This window comes from Opisthorchis viverrini (genome assembly GCF_000715545.1).
Source record: "Opisthorchis viverrini unplaced genomic scaffold opera_v5_44, whole genome shotgun sequence".
Classification (NCBI taxonomy): Eukaryota; Metazoa; Platyhelminthes; class Trematoda; order Opisthorchiida; family Opisthorchiidae; genus Opisthorchis; species Opisthorchis viverrini.
Genome location: NW_008751700.1, coordinates 1,185,437 through 1,196,535, shown reverse-complemented (window position 1 = coordinate 1,196,535; position 11,099 = coordinate 1,185,437). Strand labels below are relative to the sequence as shown.

The 11,099-nt window shown below is 46.0% G+C and overlaps 1 protein-coding gene across 1 annotated transcript; it reads left to right on the top strand.

The window, feature by feature from the left end:
- Positions 1–2,548: 2,548 nt before the first annotated feature.
- On the top strand, positions 2,549–8,854 carry T265_03201 (hypothetical protein; the record flags this gene model as incomplete). The annotated part of the gene is made up of 5 exons (XM_009167620.1): positions 2,549–2,602; positions 2,636–2,808; positions 2,844–2,931; positions 8,471–8,526; positions 8,560–8,854. The coding sequence occupies 5 exons, from the start codon at positions 2,549–2,551 to the stop codon at positions 8,828–8,830; spliced, it is 642 nt and encodes a 213-aa protein (XP_009165884.1).
- Positions 8,855–11,099: the final 2,245 nt, after the last annotated feature.

The following is an 11,099-nucleotide window of genomic DNA, read 5'->3' as shown; positions in this document are numbered from 1 at the left end:
CTACTCTGTGTGTGGTAACCATCCTGGCGTGGTCGCCAATTATGTAATATGCATGCTATGGAAGCACCAGGGGACAGTGTTTCTCCGAAGGCAGGTGTTCACGACAATTTCTGTGGATGGAAAACAGAAGCAAAGCTCATGAACCAAAGCCCAGTAAGCAAGGTTGTACATCACCAATACTTACATATGAATCGATCAAAATGACAGAGGCCGTATACTACAAAAGCCATTACCAGCAAACTCAGCTGCGCTGGTCATTGACGTCTTCCTGGATGGGGACCCCAAGACGGGCCACATCAATGGCTAAAGACATTATCAGATATGGCGCAGTCGCGCCTTCAATGGCCCTCGTGCATCCAAGCGATTGCCTTCAATTCATAGCTCCTTTTCCAATCTCCGCCCCCACTTGGCAACCTACTGACAGTGCTGGATTTATGCACCAATTTACCATCTCGCGCCTGCAATGCGCAGCCACATACCCCCCTCAAATCATCGGTGAACGAAACTGCTTAGTTACAACCACTGTAAGACTAATACGCGGTTATTACAGCTGACAATGATGATGATGATGATTATGAACAGATCAACTGCCATCTGGTCAACCACCAGTAAACACACCCGAGCTACCTTTATTTCAACAAATTGACAACAAATTCGAGCGTCGCACGCTCAACACAGCTCGTCGATGAGGGACTTTCGCCTACCGTCAACCGCCGCATGACAACAGCAACGCTTTCTCCGGGAATGTCCACGAAAATATATTCTTTCCCGTAGTGTAACCTAAAGACTACCACTGAATCATTTACAGGCTTGGATGTTGTCCAGATAGCGTGGTAGGTGAATGGTCCGGCTGAGGATCACGGATGCACACAATCACATTAGAAGGTACGAGAGAATGGTCAGCGAACATGAGGCAGCCTGTCTCTTAATATTGGGACCCGACCTTACACAACAACTCAACACTGCAATAGAGCCAAGAGTCACAGCCCCCAGTAAAACAAGAAAACCGGTCTCAAAAACGAACTCGCTAGTCTAACCGAGAAAAGCAGGAAAAGCACAATGTTTAGATGAAGAACTGCTCCAAAAGGAGTAGAAAAGAAGTTTTTAATAAGAGTACTCAATTTTAACTCCAAGGATGCCACAAAGCTAGAATACCTAGCTAGTCCAAAGGCAGCTATGAAGTTCATGCAAATTGATGAGGACGCTCAGGAACATCGGCAAACCGTAGTCCCAGCCATTACACGCAACACAGCGTTCAGGACCCTATCAAGCAAAGAAAAAGAAGTAATGAACAAACTTGATATAGACGAGACAACCGTCATCCTACCGGCCGACAAGAGAAGCCAGACAGTCATCATGAACGAATGAGACCCCATCAATAATGCGACCCACTCGTCAAATGACTCTAGCCTGAGTTGCTCCACAAAATTCTGCATAACTTCCTGCCGTTGCTCTCTCCCAGCTGACGCTTTCAAAATTAATGGAAATCCTATCGCCTTTTTCATGGAGATCAAAGATCTCTGACATCAGACCGCTTCTGGAATACGCCAACCAAGCTGTTCACTCAGGACGCACGAAAGACTTCACCCTCATTGAGCGTGTCCAGCGGGCCGCTATGAGAATGGCTGCCGGCCTCAAATCCATGGACTACAAAACGCGTCTCGCGATGCTTGATCTCTTTCCTTTAGAATAACATAGCCTCCGAGGGGACCTAGTTCTTACTCATGCCCTTTTTGAACATAGCTTGACAAACAGGTTTTTCACCGTTGACCCAGCAAACGCACGGCGGGGACATAGTAAGAAACTTTTCAAGCTCAAAGCACACACATTCATTAGACAAATTTTTTTCTCATTTCGGGTAGTAGCTACGTGGAATGACCTTCCTCCGACGGTTGTCCACGCTCCTTCTAGAGCCCAGTATAAAGCACTATTAGACATTCATTTATGCGATTCCTCGCGCTGGCAATCATGCCGCCCCGCGCTGAGAACATAAAGAGCAATGCTACACCCTTTTTTCATTTGTGCCTTTCAGGTGAACGACAGTCACTGACCGACAAGAACAAAAGCGACCCGGGAAACTTGGGCAAAAGCCTCGATCCTGTGTATCAATCCGTGAATCCGTAAATAATCACTGGATTGTTCGAAACCTGAAATAGCATGCAAATTCTTTAGAAGATCGTGCCGTTCTGCGTTGAGTCAGCTGGATGACAAGCACACCCAACGCTGGACAAATAGAGCGAACGCTCACAACTTTACTGGCAATCACGGAATACGTGATTTCTGGACGCTACGGATTCCAACGCGTAAATAACCCTTACTTCCAACACATCTGACTCGTGCTTGATGTTTGACGTATGCAAATATATTTGTGCTAGAAAATTATAAAATCCACCTGATATTTCGACGTCGTTTGGAACGAACGCTGAACATGTTCTTGACTTTCTAACCTTGCGGATGATCTTCCCTTCTTTCTTCGCATCAACGAAACCTAGGAAGCCGTTTTTCGCGTCAAGACCCGTGGCGCTCGATTTGGAATCTCAGTTTCAAGATGGCGGATGACGCCGAGCTCGACCTTCTTAATCACAAACTCCAGCTTCAACAAGTGATTGATAGTTCATTTATTCATTTTTGTTAGGTCGAAGCTGCTCTAGAGCTAGACAAGGATAATGAGGAGCTGAAGATTCTTAAAAGAGACCTAGAAGAAGTCATCAAGCTGTCGCTTGAGTTGTTAGGGAAGACGGCAGACACTAATGAGATCGATTGGAAAGTTGGTGACCAGTGCATGGCAATGTGCTCGCGGGATAAACTGTAATTACTTTCTCTCATGTGACACTGCTCTTTAGTTATTACAAGGCGACCATTCTCGAATTTTTGGGCGAAACTAGTTGTGTAGTGAACTTCGAGACGTATGATACGACAGACGTGTGCCAGGTAAGATATACTCATTCTCGTGTCCTTTTTTATAAGCGTTATGTTTGCCCTTGCATGGTTCTCGATCTGCCATAAGCATATGCGGAGTGCGTTTCAATGCATTCCACACATTATCAAGACAGCCTGTGACGCACCTGACTCATTTTCGCGTTTATTTTGTAATGGAATGCTCGATAACATCCAATACTGTCTTGCTTGGACTAGGGTAATCCATTTAATCTTCCTGCCTGGCGTATATCCGTTTGTCGCGCGGACAGGTTGGAAAGTGCCGAGAGCTGAATAACAGTGCTCAGGGGTGGATCTGAACGGCGAGTAGGAGATCGGCGTTTTGAGTCCACTCCTGGGCATGTTTTTCCATATTGTGCGTGCTTGAATTTCTCAATTACCGAACGACGGTCAATCAAAACTACTGCGTTTGAGGTATCTGGGCGATGCCGTTGCTCGAGTGGTCATGGGAGCGTATGTAAAATATTACCTGCTCCTCTTACATTGAAGCGGATTACGTAGAAAGGGGAGTCCATGCTAAAGGACAAAACGTCCAACATGTAAAATGCACGTGTAAACGTGAAGTGGACGAAACGTGTTAGTTGCAAGTCATACGGGTTTAGAACACAGGGATGAAAGGTGTTATTAAGTAGTTCGACTTCGCAGTGAGGGTCGAAGGTTGATGTGAATGGCCTGCGGTGAACGGACAGAAGGTACAGCTGAAAGACTGAGGGACGAGAACGAAAGACGACTTCCCAAGAGCACCTTCAGTGACGCAAGACGGAAGAGGCCACGCTCATACTGAACGTTTGATGGTTGTCAGAAATGGTGTGACAGTGAAGCACATACGTCTGGTCTCAGCAAAATTTAATAGGAAGACGTTATCTCGACATGTGATTCATTTGGAATTGACGGGAAATGGAGCAGAGTTTTTGTAGAATCCAAGTAGGATACCAGGTTTACTAGAGGTGCGTTTAAGGGCAATCGGCTTTGGTGAACCTACAGAGGTTTCTGTTTGCCCAGTAAGAGTATCCTCAATCAGGTCCAGTTGAAATTACAGGGGGCAAGGTAGCCCAATGGATAAATCACCTGACTGGTAGGTCGGTTGTCAATGTTTTGAGTCCACCCTCGAGCATCTTTTCACTCATCACACATACTTGGATTATAATTTGGAGGTATCTGAAGCCTGTGTAGGTTTGTTGGCTTCTGTCGACGATTGGATAGTCTGGTCTTCACCATTAGTTTACACAAGCTATGTGATGTATGCCCCTCATATGACATGAACTCTTGCATGGAGCATTCGCCTGAGGGGCAAGAATGTATGTTTATCTCTGCCATTCTGCAATACAAGGAAGTAATAATAATCGTTAATCTGCTGAATCTATTCGGTGCCATGACACCCACGAGGGCCAAGATACTGCCAGGTTGCCAAAGTCTAGACCGGAATAGCCGAGATACGGAAATCGTGTTCGAAACATGAACCTTCCAACCAGGAAGTTTGCGCCCTAACCACTGAGCTACCTCAAGCTGGGGAGTTGTATTGCCGTATTATTGCACACAAAAACTACTCAGGTAGGTCTGTGGTGAGGGTTCGTTAGCGAAGAGGGGTTATCGAACTGGAGAAATCGGGAATGTTACCCCTGAACGGATAGCCGTACTTGTCATCGACTGGGTTCGTGATTTGTATTAATGACTCAGAACACCTGTTTCAGGTGTCGACGTTAGTGAACGCTGAATACACAGTTGAGTTAATCACAGTACTGATACAGTGCCTGCAGTCCACACCCGGGCTCAAAAGATCCTAAGGTTGAAAGCACTAGCTTTTTTACCGAAAGCCCTTTGAGGCCTGCGCATCCTGGCGGTATCAGTTCTGGTGCTTTCTGTTTGCATAACAGCTGTGCGGACGGAGAATACTGAGTATGTGTCACCATTTGGTTGAACACATATTCAGGGACGCACCACAGTCGTTCTTTAAATCGAAACCATTTGTAAACATCTGGTCCAAAAGGGGACTTTCTGCCGCAAAACTCCTAAAATCTGGATTCGCTCTTGCTGATATTTCTTTCCAACTAGATTTTGGATATTGATAACCAGTATTCAACCGACCCACTCTTAATTTCAGTTTCAGCCTCGTGGATTCCTCGGTTTGGAGAGTGCTTTGTTACTGCATTCATCAGTTGGAGGTCAATAATTCAAGTCTGTTGGCACGTCTTTTAGCTATATTTTTTCACCAACGTGATCACAGGCAAGTATTTCCACTGGAATCATAGACCCTGGTTAGCCCGTGAAGTGTGTCGCTACAAAAAAGCAGGTAGCATCAATTACTTTAACTGTCGCGCAACGGCCCTGGTTACTTTGTGTTTGTAGTCCTCAGATTGGTTGTTGATTTTTTTGGACGCCGCCGGATCACCAGCTACAGTAGTCTGCATTCAACCACAGGAAGTTGCGTGGAATTTCTAATCAAATGTGATTACATTTGATGACAAATACTAGAGTTTATTCTCCCGACATCTGTCTGTCTTAAGGAATGGCACCGATGATGATTATGTTACAACAGGCCCGACTTGTCACCACACCACATTTCCGCCTGATTGTGACGCGATAGGCATACGCGTTTTGTAGCCTGGGAGGAACAAGCGGATTTTTGGTTGTCGTTGAAAAATCGTGGTTCGAGCAAAGGTTGACGTGGGTCCGGAAATCCACTGAACTGCTGAACAGCCTGATAGCGAGGGGGCTGCAACAGCTCACAACAAAGTAGTTTGGCATGAAGCTCCTTTTGGCAGTTTCTTACGGGCTGATTGCGAAACCGTGTGTAATGAATAACCTCGTCGTTCGTGACAGTTTCCTTCCTGATATTGTCAATCGCATAGTGTATCGTTTGGTCCAAACGATTGGGTTTAATTTGATTGTATCGCTGCTGTCCTGTGAGGTTCGAATGGCTTCGGAACTCTGGATAGTGAACTACGACTCCATCCCGCGTCGGAAGTTTATGACCAAACATCTCGAGCGCCAATGAGCTCCTGCTCCTGGCAACCCTTCCTCCTAGAAAGAACGTGGGTAGCATAGATAGTCCCATTGAAGCCTCTCTAAAAAAAGATCCAGAATTAACTTGCCAATCGCAGGTATTAGCTTAACCCCTGTTGTGACAAGACTCAATCTTGTTGTTTGTCCGACGATTGTGGACCGTAAAGCATTGAACGCAACTAGTTTTCTAATTGGCGATCCTGTTGATCACATTACAGTAAGTTGTAAGTTCACGGCACAGGTACAACTGACCCACAGTGTTGGTATTCCTAAATTTTCACGGTGATTTTGGCTCGCGTTGTGCTGGGTTTCTCGGAAGTTGATGAATGCAACATGGTGTTTGGATCGCAGGCTTGCGAGGAGTCCCGCAGAAATTGAAAAGATGGTGTTCGACCGAAATATCCACGTTATTTCTACCTAAATTTATGTCGAACGAGGTCGTGACAAGGGCTATAAAGTCTTCACGATCCCATTGTCTGGTTAATCGTTCGTGAACACCGTGTTGTCATTTAGGGTGCGGATGATCTTGCCTTCGAAAGGTGGAATGCGCAGCTGTTCATTTACATACTGGCCAGAATCATGTTATCTTCTGGCGTTTGGTTTGCTTGCCTGGTGTCATGGGTCTGATTTCTGGACGCGTGGTTGCTGAATACCCATTCTAGAAACGCGTGTGATTTCACTGTATTCTACGTACCTCGAGCTGTGTCAACTCAGGCTGCAATATGCTAAGTGATGTCAGTGCGTAAATTGAAGGCTGCAGTTTCATCTGCCAATTTTTCACCTTATTGGTGACAAAGTGACTTTGTATATCATGCGGTCTTGTGTGATTGTGAGACGTAATCTTTGCTTTTGGGCGTAGTGCTAGCGGTCACTGTGCCTGAATTCCCCTATTATATAGCCATATTAATCATACAGTCATCAGCCATTGACGCTAGGACCCAGTCGTGGACTTATGGCCGTTATTTAGTACCTACGCTATTCGGATTAAGCCTTTACGTCGCACGTTTTCATTAACTTTCGACTAGACCTCGCTTACAAAGCGAAAGTCTTTCCAAATCACAAACTGGACAAGCGCCAAAACCTGTGCGGTGCTTTGAAAGCTTCCCGGGAAGAAGTAATTCCTAACTGACAGGTGATGATTGCCATGCTGATGTCACTGGGGACAGCCCAGACTGCTTCCTAACGCAGCTACAGGCTCTGAGACCGGCTACTGATTCAGCACATAGTATTCCCTGGGAGCTCACTGCGCATTTCCGCAGGACGAGCTGTTGGACTTCGGACCAAACAAGGCTCCTATATGGATGGAGAAACGTTGCAACCCTAAAGTCCAAGAATTAGAGGCTTGTTCTTTAAAAAGCTTGCAAGCCAAAGGGGCTCCGCCCAGAACTTCAAAGACGGTATCGTCCTACCTGAACTGGGTTATCTGAAACCATTTTGAATTAAGAGGCCAATCACTCGTGTCCTCGTTCAAAGACCCATCGAGAACAAATTGGCGCATAGACCTCACCTACCATGACGCTTAGTGGTTTCAGTAATACCGCAGCGCGTAAACTCTGGAAGTAAGACGCGGGTCCGAGAACATCGAGCGCAAATTCATCCCGCTAAAGAATGCGTTAACCACATCTTTGCAGCAATTCCAATGCATAAGCAGCTCTGGGGTTTTCGATTCTAAATAGGTTGACTCTTCTGAATGTAACTGACCAAAGAGGAATATCTCTGGAGTTCGTGCTCCTACATTCCACTCTGGGTATGTAAAATTTATTTGCGAGCCGTCTAGAATTTCCCCAACAAGTAGACTTGTCAAGTTTGCATCGTCTTCTTTCCTTTTGGGTACTGAACGAAGTACGCATGGATGCTATTGTTTTGTTGTTTTTTTCGAACTCTAAAACTATTATTGTCGGGGTTTCTAAAGGTTCTTTGCGGTACCCCCCCGTACAACAAAGGTAAATCGTGGTACAGTATCCTAGTTCCAAGGCCAAATCACAATACTTCAAGTGTATACGGCGCTGTAGTATGTAGTACCAAAAAATGTCACGATTTTTTCTGTTTCTCCGACAGTCTGGTCTGCTGACCATCTGTTGGGTCTTGGTAACTTAACTGTTATCTTACCCACTTCTGACTGGCATCTTTTAAAGATCTTACGGACCATCCTTGATACCGTCGAGTTTTCACACTGAGGTCAAATATTGGTCATGTCACCTCTTTGTCTGTCGTAGCTTATAGTGGTGTGTTCAGTTTCGGCCTCTGCGTGCACCCGACTCTTTTGCACGTTTCAAGCATTTCTTTGGACACAACCTACAGGTACGCACACAAATGGGCGTTTCCACCGGACCTCGATGTGTACCTGCTGCCTAAGGTGATCCGAGGCCAATGGCTCACTGAATATGCCCTGTGGTAAGACTAACCTGCAGATTGTTATTTCTTCTGATAAGTATGTCGACCACTTAGTGCTTGTGTGAATTCAATCACTTGGAATCTGATACACCAAACCCTGATTTCTGGTATTTGAATAGTATATTTTTACTTTCAGAAATGCCATCTGAAGCCCCTTACAACCGTGGCACCAGTTCCAAAGAAAAAGAAACAGTATGTCCATTTTTCCCTATAACCTTTTTGTAGGCGAGATGTGAAAGCCAGGGCGATCGAGAAGAAGAAGCAAAAGAAGCTCCGTTTGCAGCAAAGGCAAGAAGAGATCGAGACGTTTTGTGAAGTGGAGAAAAATCGGTGGTTGAACTTTAGCAAAAAAATGATTAAATCCGGGAGGACCAGAAAGAGCATATTCGCTTCTCCAGATGCTCCCGATGGCCGCGTCGGTGTCGGTACATGTGGAATTGGTGGTCGACCGATGACCAAATTTACAGTTCTTAACCACACAGCGCACAAGAGTTAAACGGTATTGGTATATGCAATACATTGTAAATATAATCACTAATTTCCCTTATTTGGGTTTCCCGGTTTTTCCTCAGTTAGCCGTACCTCAAAAGAACACTTCAAGGTACCTTGTACGACGTATGAGCAAATGATGTTTCAGTAAGATCAAATTCGCACCCGGTTTGTCGTCGTCTCTTTATTAGCATTTTAAGATGCAAATGTATCATGACATTTGGAAGCCTCCCACGAATAATAGTGCCCGAGCGGATGTTGATTTTATCGGTTTCGTTGCCAAAGCAAATTACTGGAGTATAGGGTTGTTCACATGGTTGCTGGAGAAATTCTGGCACAGTATGAACATGCCATCATTGCAGTTTCCGAGGGCTAAAGACGTCATTCATAAGACCTGCGTCGTACATCCACATTCGATTGGGTAAAGACAAAATTTGTACGCACAGTTCAACAACCACTGGAGATTTTCGTTTTCTCGGTATTTTTATTAGTTATGGTTTGGTCGCTTCCTCTCAGTAAGAGGGCCTGGCAAAAGGGCTCTGTGATTCAGGCGGTCTTCTGACGTCCTAATTGGCGTAGCTTATGAACCATGAGTAATTGCGGGAGAGTTCCTTCTTCCTAGGACCAATTGGCGTGCGTCAGCATTGCAAACGATGTTCCCACCAGACCCAACCAATGCTTCGGGGACACCGATGGTCAAACACTGACATACGGAGGGTGTCAGTGTAGTGTCTCCGCGTAGTCGTTTAGCTGTAACATCCTCTAGCTGCCATGCCACCGAAGGGAGCACGGGGGGTGGACTACTACCAGGTTCCCCAAGCCTAGACAGGAGAAGTCGAGAGGCAGAGGTCGGACCTTGCGGTCAGTAAATTCAGGTTCTAATCACTTGAACCATCTCGCCCTATCTTCGCGTAGGGACTACGTGATGCAGTATGGATTGCACCACGGCATTGTATATTCCGACCTTGACAGACAAACTGACTTCACGTGAGCGCCATAGGTGTCGGGGGTTGGCAAAAGCTGACCTTGCCTTCCCGATTCGAGTAGTACTATCATTCCCAGCCAGTCCGCCCCAACTTACATAGCTGCTCAGGATCGCCTGCTAGCATGAGGTATGGGTTTGATCCCACCCAGTCTTGTGATGCTACAAGACAGGTGTGAAGCGCATGACGTACCGTGCGGCATCTTGTCGAATTTGGGTGGCAGATTGTCCAAGGATTTTTGCGAACCTCATGCAGACGAACTTTACCTAGGCAGCCCGCTTATTACACCAGGTAGACTGCTGTTGTGAACGACTGACCTTAGATCATCTCAGAGACGGTTCGTCGTATGCTTCAATCCCATTCGCGAATGATCGATATCATGCGATGCATGTGATATTTGGGGTACTATTTAAGAGCGAAGTAATGAAATGCGAGATCACGCTTTCCGGAGAGTTGTGTTCTGCAGATTAGTGTCTTTGGGAGTCGTCAATCTTGTGGCTAAAACTGTGACAGTTTTCTTGGGGATATGAATATCCCCGAAAACTCTGTATCTTTGTGTGTGCTAACGAACCTACGGCATTTTCACGGTCAAACTATCGGTATATATATATATACATACATACATATATANNGTCGCTTGCTTTCCGTTATCGCCTGTTCGGAGCATTACAGCTGTGTTCAGTGACAGGCTCAACAAGCTACCTTGGTTGATCCGTCGCTCCAGAAGGCGATCCAGTTCCTGAATTCTCGATGGCATCCGAACCTCAAAGATGATTGCCTTCGACAGTTCCACCGCCTGGATGCATTGTCCGTCGTAAACAATTGCTTGATATCTGGAGGTCGCGTCATGATTTCCTCAATCTTCGCGCCGTCGAGTCTCCCGTCAGTTCAATTCCGGGCATTCAGGAATAAACCGCATGAAGTCAATGGCTCGCAGTTGCGCTGACTGGCTACACGTGGACCAGCACATCACTGATTTTGTAAAACGCTGCTCCCGATGCCAACAAGCTGCAAAGAACCCGTCATATCAACCACCGGTTCCCTGGCCTCTACCTGAAAAGCCTTGATCTCGGGTCCACATTAACTACGCACAACCAATACGTGGCACATCCTATTTTATTTTGACTGACGCCTTTCTCCAAATGGCCATAAATCTTTAACAGCATCTAGTACCCTGCGTGTGTCGCCTGCATGTCTTACTGGGGTTCATCGTCTCACACAATGGTTCGAAGTTCTTCGCTAAGTTCCTCGAGTTTTGCACTCGACGTGCTATAGCACACGTTCGTTCACCAC